Source organism: Gekko japonicus, unplaced genomic scaffold (genome assembly GCF_001447785.1).
Source record: "Gekko japonicus isolate JY-2015 unplaced genomic scaffold, Gekko_japonicus_V1.1 scaffold679, whole genome shotgun sequence".
NCBI classification, from domain to species: Eukaryota; Metazoa; Chordata; class Lepidosauria; order Squamata; family Gekkonidae; genus Gekko; species Gekko japonicus.
The window spans coordinates 312,580-330,004 of record NW_015160229.1 but is presented as its reverse complement, the minus strand read 5'-3'; the positions used below and the strand labels follow the sequence as shown (position 1 = coordinate 330,004).

General features: G+C 45.0%; 1 protein-coding gene across 2 annotated transcripts in view; it reads left to right on the top strand.

The window, feature by feature from the left end:
• CDC123 (cell division cycle 123) overlaps positions 1-17,425 on the top strand; it is a 47,439-nt gene that overhangs the window by 28,854 nt on the left and 1,160 nt on the right. For both annotated transcript variants that reach the window (XM_015411973.1, XM_015411964.1), the window contains exons 9-13: positions 1,128-1,203; positions 3,149-3,271; positions 5,464-5,492; positions 14,195-14,323; positions 16,676-16,813. In XM_015411973.1, coding sequence (XP_015267459.1) covers positions 1,128-1,203; positions 3,149-3,271; positions 5,464-5,492; positions 14,195-14,323; positions 16,676-16,813 — 495 coding nt within the window. The remainder of the gene's footprint in view (positions 1-1,127; positions 1,204-3,148; positions 3,272-5,463; positions 5,493-14,194; positions 14,324-16,675; positions 16,814-17,425) is intronic.

The window sequence follows — 17,425 nt, the reverse complement described above, 5'->3', positions numbered from 1 at the left end:
ATTCAATGCTATCTAAAGACTTAGATCGTTCTTGTTTCCTCAATAACTTACTACTAAGATATTCCATTCCTGACGACCTCCTTAGCTCCTCAACAAATAACTCAGATCTCAGAGAATGGGTATTTAAGCATGATGCTCTGCTAGATAGACACTTAATTTTAAAAACACAGTCTGCTACCTGGTTTAAATCATTTAAGAATGATCATTTTAGATCACCTTATCTGGTTAATATAGATAATCATAACCTTAGAGCAGCGTTTACATCTTTGCGCTTTGAATCAATGCCTACGGCCTTGTTGGTCGGCCGTTATAATAGAACACCTAAGGCACAGCGTTTATGTATTTGTGGCTCTTCTGCTATTGAGGATCTCTCCCATTACATTTTTGATTGCTCATTGTACTCCCAGCCTAGGTCAAAATTTTTATCTGGTATTTTATCAGTTTTAAGCTTTTATTCAGTCCCAGAGAAGATTATATTTTTGCTAGCCGATGCCAATGCCGATGTATCCAATAGAATGGCTTTATTTGCCTTGGCTGCAAGGAAAATACGGGCCAACGCTGCTTCTAGCCAATACTGATTTTAGTGGGTATGTTGTGAATTAATTAACTGTTCATAACCTCGATTTTATGGATTTATAATGTTGGACTGTATCTTATTTTATACAATTTTAAAGTTTTAGTGTGTTCTTCTTTGTCTGTGGTTTGTAATGGCCCATGGCTAAATACAATAAAATCTTCTTCTTCTTCTTCTTCTGGTGGAGGCTCCAGTTAGCTACTGATGGGTTTATCTTTTTGGGCTTTTTCTAACTGCCTTTTAAGATGGGTTTGACAACCTCTTGCAGCAGCAGATGTTCTTAATGGAGGTGTAGGAAGACCAAAGTCACCATTTCTCAAAGTGAAAAAAGCAACAAAGGCTACAGTCTGAAGAACACTTCCCTGGGAATAAGTCTGATTGAATAAGATAGGAGTTACGGAGTTACTTCTGATTAGACCTGCTTAAGATTGCTCTCAAGATATTTCAGTTCTTTGGTTGGCTTGCTAATATAAGTGATGTTGAGGACATGTTTGTATTTTGTAGCAATGAATAATTTTGAAATACTTTGTTTGATCCTTTTTCCCTCCAACAGCTCGTGCTCCGAAAATGGTGTGAATTAATTCCTGGAGCAGAATTCAGGTGTTTTGTAAAGGAAAACAAGCTTATAGGTGAGTATGTTGGGAATAGTTCTTGTTTCACTGTGGCTTTTAAGTTTTGTTTGCAATAAGTGGTGTAACCCTCTTCTTCAAGAGTGTGCAGCATGATCTGTCCACCATCCCTTTTTGGCTGTTACGGTACTTAGAATGGGCTCATGTCTTCTTGGTGGGATCTCTCCCTCTCTCTTTTTAAAGTTGTTCAGAATCTGAGGCTTGATTAGGGTTGCCAGAAGCCTGCTGATGGCAGGAGGGCTCCCACTGGTGGGCCAGCCCTTGGTGTCTGGACCAGCAGAAGAAAGGTCCAGGGGCAGAAATGACATTGCCTGACATGTCATCTCCATCCAAAAACCTGGATGTGACGTAAGCACATTGAGCGATGCTCTGGCTGTCTCCAGAATCTCCATGGTACTACTTACCTAATCCCTAGGCCTTACATACAGGCTATACTTTGTTTCAGTTAGCCATATTTCTTGGTCAGAGATTTAAAAATCTGGTCGGTATCTTCAACAATTGACATTTTCACCTCTGCCGTTACTTAATAAGATAAAGTTAGTTTTCTAGTAAAGTCTTCTTCAAGACCTTCTGGTAAGCTGAACTTAGCATAGTTTACTGTTTGAATAACAGTGGCTTTCAGATTCAACTGTATGTATTTTTTTCCTCTATCACCCTGCCAGTGCCTTGTACTGCATGTGGAAAAAATGCAGCAGGCTGTTGTAATTGTTACATCAGTGTGCTTTCTGGGTTTGTCAGGTTGTCTGGACTGGTAGCAACCACAACACTTTGTTCTTTCATTCTCTCCCTGCAAGGAGCTCAAGGTGGTGTATATTCCCCCTCTTCTCTTTTTATTCCTCACAATGATCCTATGAGGTCGGTTAAGCAGAGAGAGAGTGACTGGCCTAAGGTCCAACTGTGAGTTTCAGGGTGAGCAGGGATTTGAACCTGGGCCTGGTACTAATCACTGCCCCACTCAGGCTGTCAGATAAGAGAGAGCTGCCCACATTTGGAATGGCAGCAGCCTACTTGGGTCAGAGTTATGCAATGGCTGACCTTGGCAAGTCACTGTCTGTTCACTTGCCTATCTCATGAGAGAAGTGGTGAGGCCAAAGTGCTGCTCTGAGTTCATTGGAGAAAAGGGGGGGGGGAGGACAAAAAGAAATTATTATTTGTGGAAGCATGCAGGTTTCTTTCATGGGTTTTGTACCAGGAGGAAGATTATCTGCTCAGGAAAGAAAAGCTGATTCCACTCATTTTTTCCTTACTTGTGCCAAGTAGTAAGACCCATTACATAGACTTGAGTAGGATAGTGAGTAGATCTGCTTAGGCTTGCTCTCTAAGGATGTGCAAGGCAGAAATGGCTTCCTCCTTGATGCCAATGTCTTGTTAAAATAAGTCCTGCCAAATTTCAAGTACTTTCAGCGAGAAACTTTCAGGCATTGTATCTCAGCAGTAGTGCCTAATACCCAGTGTTAGAAGCTTTTTTAATAACAGAAAAGGGATTATTTATAAACAATTCAACTTTGGTTTACATTCCATTGGAACTGCCTTTTTTAAAAAAACCTACCTGAGGCCTTTGTGGGTGTCAGTAAGGAAAAAGAATAAATGGTGAGCTGTCTTTCTGTCTGTCAAAAGAAATCCCATAGGAATAGGGTTGCCAAATCCATAGCTGGGCTGGAGCGGGAGACTCCAGCCCAGCTCTGGGAGTGTGTGCGTGCGTGCTTTGCGCGTGCCGCAATCCCGTCACCCTGAAGTGACATGCATGTTGCGTGCTTTGGGGGTGGGGTTCCCCCCAGGGCCCGATCCGCCAGCGGCAGGGAACAGGCCTCTGGGGCGGGGTTTCCCTGCCCCCCAGGGGGACTTGGCAAGCCTACATAGGAACCACATTTCAGGCTTCTCACTGTGGACACCATTTCTGCTCATTACACTAGCAATGCATGGCTGATACGATTTTTCTTGGCAGGTATATCTCAGCGGGACTACACTCAGTACTACGAGCACATCTCTAAACAAAAAGAAGAGATCTGTAGATGTATACAGGAGTTTTTCAAGAAACACATACAATATAAATTCTTTGATGAAGACTGTGAGTATCATTTTAACTAACACTAGAAAAGAACTGGTGCTTTTTAGAAGTTAAAGGTTGTCTTTAAAATTGATTCTGGGGACTGGAATGCCCTGCTGTTCTACTTGCTGATCTTGGTGGATGCCATCTGCCGAAAATAGCCAGGCCAGGTGCCAATGAAATCATCCAACAAACCAGAAGTTACAGGTTCAGTAAATAAGTATGGAAACAGGAAGGAGGGAATCATGCATGTAGTCACATGTATAATTTGAAGTTTCTAATGCAGCTGCTTGCCCTGTGTTCAGGCAAGCAGTGGTTCACTTTAAAGTTGTTCAGCCTTGTGAAAAGCTGCACTAGAAGTTTCAAAGACACTTCCTTTGTGCACGCACAGTTTCTTAGAGTGAGGTTTCAGAAAGACTACAGCTGGCATTTTGTTATGCCTCAAGAAGGAAAGAATCAAATGCTTGTGACTTCCATTGTGGCTTTATAAAGCTCTTCACAAAATGTTCATCTCCTGTATGGCTTAGCTGTACATGGTGATATTCAATTTGTGAGAGATTATGGGCCTGGTTATATATGGTTCAGTCACACATATGAATGTATGATAGTTTTTTAATGACCCAGAAGTTGTCCAGTGGTTTTTCAGATAAACTGCTATTTGGTCCATGAAAATACATTTATTTACAGAGCTATAATTTTACAGGCTGTACTGGAGGAACATTTGAATTTAATCAGTTGAGACTGTTCTGATATCCAGAAAGGGAATAACATGACACTCTCAATTAACTGGGTTGGGGACAGAATTTTCTGGGAATGTTTCACAGGAAATTCCTGACAGTCGAGGGAGGTCAATGTCTCCATGAATTTCCTGTACAGGGCTATCCTGCCTCAGCAAAGACTAAAAATAAACCATTATATAGCAAGTGCATTTAACCAGAAAATCATACCTTTGTAACACAGGATAAAATCCCAGTAAGTTTAAGTAGGCTGAAATTCAGTTGCAATTCAGTAGGATTCAAATGATTGGGCCCCACTCCTCAGTGTGTTAGCTCAACCAGAGAGGGATACTCCATTCTGTTTGCTGTGGTCCCTAGCACTGTGGAATGGGGAAAATTATCCCTCTTGAAAGATGGCAAGAGTAAAATAAAAGTCACTGTGGTGTAGTGGTTAGAGTGCTGGACTAGTATCTGGGGGAGACAAAGTTCAAATCCCCAATCATGAAAGCTTGCTGGATGACCTTGGGCCAGTCACACACTCTCAACCCAGCTTAACTCACGGGACTGTTGTGAGGGCAAAATGGAGAAAGGGGAGAATGTTGTAAGCCACTTTGGGTCTCCACTGAGGAAGGGAAGTGGGCTATAAGTGTGTGAATAAATAAAATCAGTAAAATGGTAATAAAAGTGCTAAGAGAGACATCCAATACAATCCATGTTATGATGGTGATCATGGAATTCTTTATTCCACCCCCAACCTCGTGTTATTTACTAAAGGCCATAGTAGCAAACTCAGATTTGTCACCGGGTGTAGACTAGCAAAAGAGCCATAGCCTGGATCCCTGTTTAGTGTACCTGCATTTATATATTCAGGTGGGTAGCCGTCTTGGTCTGAAGCAACAGAACAAAGTTTGAGTCCAGTGGCACCTTTCAGACCAACAAAGTTTAATCTTGAGTATACGCTTTCATGTGCATACACAGTTCTTCAGATACTTCAGATACTTCTTCATATATCTGAAGAAGCGTGCATGCACATGAAAGCTTGTACTCAGAATTAAACTTTGTTGGTCTTAAAGGTGCCACTGGACTCAAATTTTGCATTTATAGATGTGTTTGCAAATGCAAGTATAGTGCTTTTGTACTTTACATTTCCAGGTGCCCATTTTAAACATCTATGGCTGCCTCCTTGCATTGTGATGCCTGGGGGGGGGGGAGTTGCTGTTGTCCACCCTTTTCTTCCCTTTGCCAGGGGGAGTCTTGCTTTCCAAGCAGGGTAAAGCTGGCAGAGAGGGACATTCCTGTCATGCAGCTCAGAGCCTCTCACTTTAGTCTGGTGATGCAGGAAGGTGCTGTGCTTGCATGCTTCCCGGGCTGCCTGTATAATGTTAGGAAGGGGGCCTTGGCCTGCGAGCAAAGGAAGCAGCCTTGAGCTTTGGCTTTGTGTTCTATAAGCACAGTAAAGGTACCTGTTCAGCTTCTTGTTTTTCCTCCTTTTTTCAGTTGTGTTTGATGTCTACAGGGACAGCTGGGTAAGTGAACAGTAGCCTTGTTGGTTTTGCACTATTCCTTGGTTATATTTGTTCTGTACAAAAACTACCGGTAGTACCCCCTGTGAGATGAGGAGAAATATATCTTAGCCTTGGGTTCTGCCATGGCAGGCAAGATAAACCACTGTAGTGCGTAATCCTAAAATAACCAAAAGGAAAATGGTCTTTCATAGATTCTCTGGTCAAAACTCCTGTTGCATCTCTGTGATTGCAAGATAGTCTTAGCTTCTCCAATGGTCTTGTTCCTGGAATAGACTAATGTGGATAAAACACATGAATGAATTAAAGAGAGGTATAGCTGTTGGAAGGAGTTGTTTAAAACTGCTGGTCACAGAAAGACTTTAAACTGTAGCCTAAAACTGCCTTGCCATATTTAGGACCGATTTATGCAATCAGTGGAAACGTGTAGCAAAGCTTTTCCTAGGATGTATGACTTCTGGGGTGTTTGTTTCCCCCATCAACCTTCCTAAGTGTAGTATAGCAGGAAGAATGCTTGGTTAAGCTCTTTTCTGTGCCTTGTTTATTCCCTTTGTGCCTGAGGTTTGGGCGGGGAGAGCATTCATACATGCAATCCCACGACCTGTAGCACTACAGTTGATTTAATAAATCTGATGGTTATGTAAATTGGCTCCGAGCCACACAACCTGTAGGCCCATTGTTGTGATGAAGAAGAAAATACTGGAGGCTTATTATTTGCCTCCCTCCACACCCATACAGGCAAATAGAATTTCGCTGGTCTGGACAACTATTGCCTGTAAAGTCATTATCTTGTGTTTGTATTCTTTTTTGTCACTCCCTGTTGATCATCAAAACCTAATAGCCTTTGTTTATAAACTAACTGGGCTGCATTCCTATAAATGCCGAATTGTCAGAGTGAGCATGTCTTGTCCAATCTTGCTTTTCACCTCTGCCTACATTTTTCACACACCTCTTTTGGCTAAGTAAATGCTTTATTCAAGGTGACCTTTTTGGTGCTTAAATGGCCAAGAGTTTCTAAAACTGATCATATTGTTGCTTCTGCCTTTTGTAGAAGCAGTCATTCCCCAGAAACTCTCTGGTATGGTTGGTGGCTTTCTCTTGTAACTGCTGCAAAGTTCTGAAAGAGGAAGTATCTCAGCAGAAACCTGGTTGTTGTTACCACTAGGGGTGTACTAGAAAAAAATGGTATTTTTCAGATTTGGGTATATCAGACCTGAAAAATATGGGTAAATAATGAATTTCCCAAGTACTGATACGAGTACAATATTCCCACTCAGGAAATATGTGGTATTTCTGAATGTATTTGGGTCTTATTATACCCATGGGGAGTGAAGGGAGAGTGAGAAGGCATGTTTAAAAGCCTTCGCTTCCCTCCTTGAGCTGCCCAGCCACTTCCATTGGTCAGTTTCACTCCCCTCCGGACAGCTGTTAGGTTTAGGCCATTTAAACCTGACTAGTGGAGGGGAGTGAAAGTGACTAGTGGAAGTGGCAGGAAGGAAGGGAGAGAAGGCATGTTTAAATGCCTTCCCTTTCTTTCTCCAGCCACCCCGCTGCAGAAGGGCGGCTGAGAAAGGAAAGAGAGATACGGCACATTTAAATGTCTTCCCTTTCCTTTCTTTCCCTCCCCACGGTGGGGAGGCTGGGAAAGGAAACAGAGAGAGAAAGGCATGTTTAAAGGAAAGAGAAGGCATGCCTTCCAACATTAAAGTGGTCAGTTTCACTCCCCTGGGCTTGGAACTGAGAGGAGTGGAACTGACGAGTTTAATTTCGGGAAGGAAAGGGAAGACATTTAAACCGAACAGCTGACTGGCAGCTTCGCCTGTCAGCTGTTAGGTTTAAATGGGTGGCAGCTCGGTTTCAGTATAGCTTAATTAACCTGAATAAAAGCCAAATAAAATTAGCTTTTTTCAGGCTCAGCTATATCTGTAGCCAAATACAGATCTCGGTATTTATTTGGCTCAGTTTACTCCAAATGTACACCCTTAGTTACTACTGTATTGGAGTGTTTTGTTTTAGTACAATTTGCTTTAACTCCGTAACACCTGAATGATTTAATGAAGGAAAAGCAGTTCTGTTTTGTTTTGGGGTTTTTGCCCCCGGAGGGGATTTTTTAATTTTTTATATAAACTACAAAAACTACTACAGAAAAACAGGGAGAGGGACTACACTTACGGGATAAAGAAAAGAAACCCACATCTAACTAAAACCCAAAGAAAGAAGATCTTCAATAGCTTAGTTACTTTTAGTCTTCCCTTCTATTTAACATAAAACAAATTGAGTCAATCATTAACAATATCTTTTCTTTTCTAAATTTTTCTCACTTCCCTGTCTAGCCGCAAAACCCTCCCCAACCATTTCTCCTCATCTTCTCAGGCACAATTCAAAGTCCTTCAGCCTTTACTTCTCTCTTCCACGCCTTTTCCGAAGCTTATAAGGACTTTTTGGGGCAGCCACCCCCTTTTTATCCAGAGTCCTCTCCGGAAGACTCAGAGTCCAGCTCGCCGCTAGACTTGCTGTCCTCTTCTTTTTGTTCCTCCTCTGTTTTTCCCAGCTGAATCTTCAAAAATTCTTTAGCTTTTAAGGCAGAGTCAGTCTTTTCTTTTTTTATCTTTCATCTTGAAAGTGACTCCCTCCGGAAATAACCATTTATATCAAATTTGATTGGTCTGAAGAAAAAGCACCAACTCCTTGTATTTCTTTCTACGTTGTCTCACTTCAAATGGAATATCCTTAAGCGTTCTGATAACACTTTCTCCCACTTTCAAGGGAACTCCAGACACCGCTTTCAGGATTGCATCCCTCACATGTCTCTCTCTCTTTTTTTTAATTGACTCTCCTAAAAAGGAGAGAGTTTATTCTTTTTTTCATATAAGAGGGGGGTATATAGTGGGATAAAGAAAAGTTTGGGTGATATTAATATTAGTATGTTAATCTTTTACTAGTGATACACAAATCTTCTTTTGGCTTCTTCTGTGAGTTGTCAATCGTCTTTCATCTTTACCTGTAAAGAAAATAAAAACTGTTAATGGATTAGTAGTGTCCCTCTGGTTTTTGTTAGTAAAGTCTTTTCGTGCGCTTTCCGAACTTGTCTTCATGGTCTGGGCAGCCTCCCTTTCACGTCTCTCAGATTGTATGATGGACCCTTTCCTGCTCCTTTATCTTCCGGGGTCCTGACTTCCCCCTCCGAGCCGCTGTCTCTGTCACTGTCCAATTCCTCCCATTTGGCGAATGCTGCTTCCTCCGAGCCGGCGTGCCTCTTCAAAAAGTCTTGAGCTTTGAAAATGGAGTCAATCTTCTCCCTTTTATCCTTGAACTTGAAAGTAAGTCCTTCTGGAATCAACCAGCGATAATTGATTTGGTGGTTCTGCAAGAATAAGGTCAGTCCCTTGTATGCTTTCCTTTTCATTCGAATTTCAAATGGAACATCCTTCAAGATCCTAATTGTCTGCTCTCCAATCTTCATGGGCATTGATGAAGATGCTTTTAATATTTGATCCCGAACTTTCTGCTTTGTAAACTTGACCACCACTTCTGCCGGCAGGTTTTTCAACCTTGTAAAATTGGAATAGGCTCTGTAAACCAGATCCATTTCCTCGCTTATTTTTTCCGCTTCCCAGCCGGTGAGTGTTGCCAAAGCTTCCGCTAAAATGCCTCGGAGATCCTCTTTTTCCAATTCTTTTATGCCCTGAAATGGAGAGTCAAATTTGATTTTCCATTTGAAGCATCATTAACTTTTTATCTTGCATCTCCTGGTGTTTTTCTATTTTGTCTACCTTTTTCTTGACCTTTTGAGTATCTTCTGTTGAGACCAGGCACTTTTGCGCGATTTCTTCCATTTTCTTGGCTGTATCGTTTAACTGAGTCTGCTGGGTACTGAGGACACCTTCCATATTTGTCAATGTTTGGTTGAGCTTTTGCATTTGCTCCAGCAGACGGCGCAGAAGGTCGCTCTCCTGTTGATTGACAGCTGGCTCCAAGAGGCGGGAGCCAGCATCGGAAGTTCCTCCCAGCTTCTTTGCCGGCTTGTCCTGAAACTTTTTCTGGCTCGACATCTTGGTTTTTTGTTTACTTTTTAAAAGTTCGTGCTGCGCGGCTACAAAATGAGATTCCCTGTGTCTCTTCTAACAATTCACCAAGAGGTAACACTGCTCTTTTCAATTTTCACTCCCCCCCTCTCTTCCTGTTAAATCAGTCTTTGTTTCACAGGGTAGGGGGGGAATCTCCTCCCTCCTCCCTTGCAGTTTTTCAAAAAAGGGGGGGAACGCGCTCGATTCTTTTTCTCCCATTCCAACTGGCAACTCACAGTTATGGCCGAAAATCTTCTTTTAAACGCTCATCCGCTTTATCACCCGGTGACGACCGGCGGCTCTGCTAGTCCCCGTACGGGGCACTGCCGCAGCTAGGGCCATTGGGGCATGGGGCGAGCCTCAATTTCCGACCATCCGGCTGATAAAGAGGCTCATCCCCTGTGCGCCCCGGATTGGAGCCCCCTGCCTGGGGCTCTTTGGGGTCTCCGCTTGTGCGGATTCCCCCCCTTGGCGAGACGACTTCAGGAGCGTTCCGAAGATGCGTCCGCCATTCGCGAAGTCCAATCCCTCACATGTCTCTTAGAGACTCTTATCACAATTTCCCCAGGCAGATTATTCTTTTTTATATATCCTGAATATGATCTATAGACCACATCCATTTTGTTTGACAGCAATTCTGGTTTCATTTCTGTCACTGGGGCTAACAGCTCGCACATCATTTCTTTAAGATTCTCCTCCGGTTTTTCTGGCAGGCCTTGGAAGCGAAGAACCATGTTGGCCTTATCCATTTGTACTTGCAGCATCTGATCTTCCAAAGATGTTGTCTTTTCTTCCAGCTTTTCCACCTTCTTTTTTACTTTTTTCGTGGTTGCAGTCACCTCCTTTATTTTTTCAGCATCCTGCTTCATAACTTGTATCATGTCTCCTAACTGCGTTTGTGTTGCAGTTATGCTTTCTGTCACCTTTGCCATCTGGTCTTTAAAAATATTCAACTGTTCCAGCAGAGGGCACATACACTCTGCTACAGCCTTAGTTGTATCGCTAGCCACTTCCGTTCTAGGACTCTTTGGTCCTTTTGTTTTTAACAGTCTGTCTTTGTCCTTCCCCGCCATCTTGTCTGATTGTTTACTTTTCGGAACTATGCGAAGGTCCCTGAATATGCACCAAAGCGTTTGAAATCCTTCAGGTGAGTGCCTCTAGACAGATCCCTGCACGTTTTCTTCCGCTCCCCTCCCTCTCGCGTTTATTAGAGTTCGTACTTGTGGGCATCGTGCGGGAGGTGTCCCCCCCACCGCTCGCCTCTTCCGCTCAGTATTCAGGTTAAGGGAGCTTCTTTAGTTTCAAATCGCTTTGTAATGACTCACGTTCATTGCTGGTCTTCCGACCTCGTTTTCTGGATCATTTCAGTCGCTGGATCTTCTTCGTTTGACCCGGCCAGCGTTGCTAGTGCCATACGGTCTCGCCACCCGGGGAACCACTGGAACAGAGAGGCGCCTCAATTCTCGGGCATTCCGCCCTTGAAAAGGTCGCCTCTTTAAAGTTCCCTGGCCCAGGACTCTTCCCCGAGCCCCTGGGGGGTCCACGATCCTGCGTGGCCCCTTCCCCCGGCTGGAGCACAAACCTATCTCGGGAGGTCCGAGGAATAGGTCCGCGAACGCGCCGCCATAAACCAGAAGTCAAGGAAAAGCAGTTCTTCATCATAGGATAGAAGATAGAAATTGTAGATTAGTCAGGAAGCCTGTGTTGCTGTAGGGGAATGAATGAATGTTTTTTAATACCTAAGGCAGTCTTCCTGGAAAACTCATGTCCACACTTTTTTCTGCCTTATTTGGGGAAGGCAACAGTGACTGGGCTCTATAATAATTTTCTCAGTTTCTCTGTGGCATATTTCAAGTTTGAGAGCCAGTATGGTGTAGTGCAGGGGTTCTCAACTTTTTTTTAGTCATGGCCCTTGTGAAATTACAAGGAGTCGTTACCGGCTAAATATCAGAAGAAACTTCCTAACTGTAAGAGTGGTTGAGCAGGTTGGGGAATCATCCCGAGGGGTCCCACCATATGATACCTCTAGGAAGACGTTGGCTTGTGATTGTGAATCCAGTGAGTGGGTGGCAGCGACTACGGAAGTAAAATAGCCCCACCCCCACCAGGCAGGGGCAGGCAGGCAAAAACTTCCCGAGCCACACAGTGGCTGGCTTGTGTGGGTCCCCCCGCCCCGTTCCCAGCAGTGCAGGAGAGTCACACAGAGACGTCTCCCTTACAACCCCAGAGGCCCCTCCTCCATGCCCAGAAGCGCTTGTTGCCTAGCCTGCTCTGGAAATCCAAAGGTGGGCTGCCCAGAGGCTGAAAAGGAGTTGGGATTGGGAACTTGGGAGTCGGGCTTGGTCCCCTGTTCAGGGAAGGGGACAGCAGCAGAACCTGTGCACTGCACGCCCCTCCCCCCAACCACACCCAGCCCGCCTGCTCCATGGCCAGGAGAGACTGTAAGGAGAGATGACTACTAGTCCGCTCCGCTTTGGAAATCCAAAGGTGGCCACTGGCCACAGGCTAAAAAAGGATTGTTACCATTGACCAACCCCCCACTCTCAACAATTTGCCCAAAACCTCCTGCATTGCTGGGAACGGGGCGGGGAGACCCACAAGCCAGCCGCTGTGTGGCTCGGGATGTTTTTGCCTGCCTGCCCCTGCCCGGTGGGGGTGGAGCTATCTTACTTCCTTGCTGCCACCTTCCTAGAGGTAGCATACGTGGGACCCCTCTGGATGATTCCCCAACCTGGGAATCATCCTATCTCAATCTTTGGGCACCACCTGGAGAGTTGGCAGCCACTCTAATTTGGGGGCATCTGGGTTCCTCTGGCCTCCCTTTGCCTCTCTTCAGGTGCGCTGAGTGGGGATTCGCACGCACACCCCTAGTGATTGCTCACGTCACTTGCACAGGCCCTGCCTGCCCCCCCCTTCATTTATACTGCAGAAATCCTCAGGTTTGGACTGAGTCCAGTAAGTTGGGTGACTGGCACAGAGGTTGTTGGGGGGAAGTTGAGATTGCTCTGGTTCTGCAGCTGGGCATGGCTGCCATTAGCAAACATGCTCCCCTATGTAGGCCGCTGCCACTGCAGAGGGGAGAGATTGTTTTGCTTTTGGGGTTTTTTGGGCACTGGCACATTGGCACACTTGTGGTGGACTGGTTCTGCTGCTGGGCCTGGCTGGCTGGCATTGGCATTGGCGATGCACATACATGCTCCCTCAGCCTGTGTGCTGCCGCTCCAGTGCAGTCTGGAGAGATTCTCTGGTTTGACCTAGTTCTGGTTTTGGGGCACTGACTGGCATGGCAACCTGGCTGGCCTGGCACAGGTGGCAGATTGCTCTTGTTCTTCTGTTGCAATGCTGGGGCCTGGCTGGCATGCACTTGCTTGCTCCCTCAGTCTGTGGGCTGCTGCTGCTGTCTGCAGAAATTCTCTGGTTTGCACCAAGTTGGTCTGGGCACTGATTGGTTGCACCTTGGCACAGGTTGTGGGGGGGGCAGATTGCTCTGGTCCTGCTGCTGGGCCTGTCTGTCTGGCATTGGTAATGCACAGACATGCTACCTCAGTGCTGCTGCTGTAGAGAGATTCTTTGGTTTGAGCCAAGTTGTGTTGGTTTTGGGGTTTTGGGCACCCAGTTTGGCGGCACAGGTTGTGGGGGGGCACTTGTATGGTTCTTCTCTGCTGCAGTGTGGCTGGGGCTGGCTGGTCTGGCAAAAGTTTGCAAACATGCTGTCCAAAAGAAAGCAGAAGGTTAAAATCCCATTGAAATGCATTGCCGCCGAATTTCGGCGGCAAACCGGGAATACAGCAAGCTGATCTGGGGGGACTGGGGGCACCCTCTTTGGATGCCCCTGGAATCGGACCCCCTGGACCAATCTTCTCGAAACTTTGGGGGTCTTTCGGGGAGAGGCTTGAGCAGCCACGGTCCAAATTTGGAGGCTCTACCCCCTCCCCCCCAGCCCCCCGCAAAGTTTCAAGAGGTTTTTTGCCATTGACTTCAATGGCCCCATTGGTTATAATGGACCCGAATTTTTCGGGTTTCCCGAATTTTTTCGGGATTCGGAAAAATGCATAGGAAGCCATTTCGGGATTGCAAAAGCCGAAAAAAGCCGAAAAACGTTATTTTCAGCTTTTTTTCGGTTCGGGATCCCGAAATGCACATCCCTACTCAGGACAGAGCAGCACCCTTTTTGTCTGTTATGTACTTGTCCCCTCCTTTCACCCTTCAGTCTTGTGAATTTTAATTAGGGCTACTTGGCTATAAACAGATTTCTAGGGCATGATTAATCTTAGAGATTAATTAGTATTTATCTCTAGTTCCAAATGTTTTGTAGTAGAAAAAATGGCAAGATTCCCAATTATGGCATCTTCTAATCTGTTTCTAAGATGTCTTTTGAAAGAACACACACAGAAGAATGGGGTAACTGAACTTTCTGTGCTTGTTTGGATGAGCTCAAAGAACAGATTCCTTCTCTGATAGAGCAGTCCTGTGCAGCATCTTCCTTACTGAGGCCTGAAAATGTTATCAAATGTAGGCGGTTATCAAATGACGTATACAGTTATGATGGTGACTGGCATTGTTATGCTTTAAATTTTCTTTTACCTTGTTCCATGTGAATAAACATGTTTTTCCTTTAATATTCTTCTTTTTCTTCAGGGAAGGGTGTGGCTAATTGATTTCAATCCCTTTGGTGAAGTAACAGATTCCCTGCTCTTTACATGGGAGGAGATGCTCTCTGGGAATACCCTGAAAGATGAACAGAGTGAAGGAGCAGTGATGGAACAGGTAAGAGGAAAACACTTTTCATGTAGCCAAGAAAGCCATTAAGCTAGTCTTCCAAGCTTCTGTCAGCTTGGATGTCTTGATAACAGGATTTCTTTTGCTGTATAGAAGTTTCTACACAGATAATTTTGTCTTCTTGGAAACAAATATATTATTAGAGAGAACAAGCGGTATGGGGCTAAGGCTGACATTTTGTGCTCCTAGATGTGTTTTCTGATACAATCCTGTGAAAGGGCACATGTGGACAGTTTCAATGAGAATCTGCCAGCAGCATTTGATAGGTTCCACAGGGAATTCTTTCTCCCCAAATGCTGTTGTCTTTAGCCACTGATGGGATCATCTCAGAAGTGAAACCATGAGCTCAAAACATCACGTTGGGGATAGTCAACCCAGCCAAATCTGAGGCTACTTATATCTGGAGAATGAAACAGTGAAGAGACAAAATAAATCTTTTGACAAAAATCTGAACTCTAAAAAAAAATGTGGGTTTAAAAAAATCCTAAAAGGAGCGCCTTTGGCTTTGCAGAATGGATGCCATCAGTGGCTTTTGCTACCTAACCACAACAGTATTGTCAGCCAGTTCCAGCCTTGGTTTCTGTCAGGTAAAGGCAGGGGGAGTAGGCAGGACCTTTTCCAGGGCTGTTTTGTCCTTTGAGAGAGCAACAACCACTAGGTGACTTCCTACCAGGTGACTTGCATGAGTCAACTAGGCCTGGCTGCTTGCTACTGTTCAACAGCAGCCACTCCTCAAAAGTTGTGTAGTGATTAGAGTTTCAGACTAGGACCTCGAGTCCCCATTCTGCCCTGGAAGCTCACTGGGTGGCCTTGGGCCAGTTTATTTATTTATTTATTTATAGCTTCAATTTCTAGACCGCCCTGACCCCGGAGGGTCTCTGTGCGGTTTACAGGTTTCAATGTTACTATCCCTAACTATGGCCACATAGTGAGGGGGAGGGGCTACCTACCAGCAACCTAGTGGTGGGCATTGTTGTTTCTCCGGCTCGGCACTTTTTTTGCGAGGTCTTCTTATGAGGTCTTCGGGTCGGCACTTCCATCTGGTGTTCGAGACGGATCGTGGTGGCTTCTTTTTCCCGGCGGTCCGTTCTTAGGGCGCAATCTCGTGTCCGCTCCGGCATCAGCTATGTCCACATTTGGCTCCGCTGCGCCTGCAGTTACACATTCTCAGCCTAATTTGCCTCACAGGCAGGGGCCTATTGGCCATTAAAAGCACCAGGATGCTTCCAAGTGACCCAGTGGCCTCCCTACCCCAACCTGGGCCACGCATGCCAGGAAAGCAGTACCTGGCCAATATATATATAAGGCAGACTGTTTCCCCTCCTTCCCTTCCCCCCTTTCAGACGGAATATCAGAATCAAGCAGACTGCTTCTTCCTCCCTGCTTTGGTGGTCAGGGCCAGGTTGGGGTGAGAAAGGAGCCTGTTTTCCAGGGACTCATTTCCAGTCTGCCCTGGCTCAAAGGATTTTTTTTTTAGGATAAATGGCGGAAAGGAGAGTAATGTAAGCTGCTTTGCATCACCATTGTGGAGAAAGGTGGGCTATAAATGAGGTGGATAACTAAGTATAGTTGAAGATGGAGGAGTAGGTAAAAATTGGGTGGGTGGGGAGGAGAGAAGGAAGCAGAGAAGGGTGAGGATATGGGGATTACCAGGTGGAGAGAAAGAGGAAATAGTGTGGGGAAGCTTGGGACCAGGGAAATTGGATGCCCCTTGCAAGTCCTAGCAGTTTCCTCACTGTGCAGCTGAGCTATAGTTTTCCCAGGTAGAGGGTGCCAGGGGTAGAAACCTAAAGATGGTGAAGAGAGAAAGGTAGGTTGGCTGGTGGATGGGAAAGAGAGGAGGCAGGAAAGGGGGAGAGGCTATGGCAAATTTCAAGGAAGGAAAAGAGGAAATAGTGAAAGGGAAATGAGATGTACAGTGCAAGTCCTTACAGGTTCCTGCTTGTCTTGAGATAATTTCCTAAAACAGTGCTTTGGGTTCTACTGCACATTTCTTCAAAGCACAGCTACCTTACCTTCCATCCCCCTTGATGCAGCCCAAAATGCCCCTCGAAAAGCTGTTCCTGAGGGAATAGGCAACCCCCCAAAATAGTATGAGGGGTAAGTAGTGGAAGGAGGGGCAGGATTGGTGAGAATTGCCCCTGTCCATCAGCTGAAATCCTTCACAGGATCCAGCCCAATGTCCACGTAAGAGAAAACAATGTGCAGCCTATGATTTTGTCAGATTACCTATTTGGCATTGTAGATTTCAGAGAAACACAGTAACGGTCTTAAACAATAAATTTACTTTCTTGATTGTAAATCTAACTGATTATTTCCTCTCCCCACCATCACCATTAGGACTGTCCCTCGTTCCGTTGCACAAACAGTAACCTCACTGTCCAGCCAAGTCCCTACCTCAGCTACAGACTCCCCAAAGATTTTGTCGATCTTTCCAGTGGAGAAGATGTACACAAATTAATCGACCTGTTGAAACTAGTAAGTAAATGTTCTAATGGAAGGATTTGTCTTCAGCTACGGAAGGCAAAAAGCACCAAAGCCTTGGTGGGCTGAGAGTGATTGTTGGACTAAAGAAATCCATGTGTGCCATGAGGAGGGAGGCACTCAAAACAGATACCTGCCTCTGCCGTCAGTCAGCCTTAGGCCAGGCTTGCAAGTATATTCCACTGAGGTAACTAGTTGCCAGTTTGTTCTTGTCTAATGGGGCATGGTTCTTAAACAGTAGTTCTCTTTCAAAATCAATTATTTGCTTATATGCACTGTTAATGAGGTTAATAGTGCCCTGCAGGTGCAAAGAAAAGTTTAAATAGGCATGTCAAAGAATGCAGATTGAAATCTCAACAGTAACATTGCATGGGGTCCTTCACCATTGTTCTGTTGATGGAGACTGCAGAAAAGGAAAGAACATCAGTAGAGTTATGGTGGAGTATTTTGCTGTGTGATTTATGTATGCATTAGAGCACAACTTGGTCTACTGCCAAGACAAGCCTTTGGCCTTCACAAAGGCTTCTTGAGGGTGGGTACCCAGGGTATAACATGGTACAGCATCTGCACAAATTTTTCTAATTATGATAAAAGTGATGTGCTGGC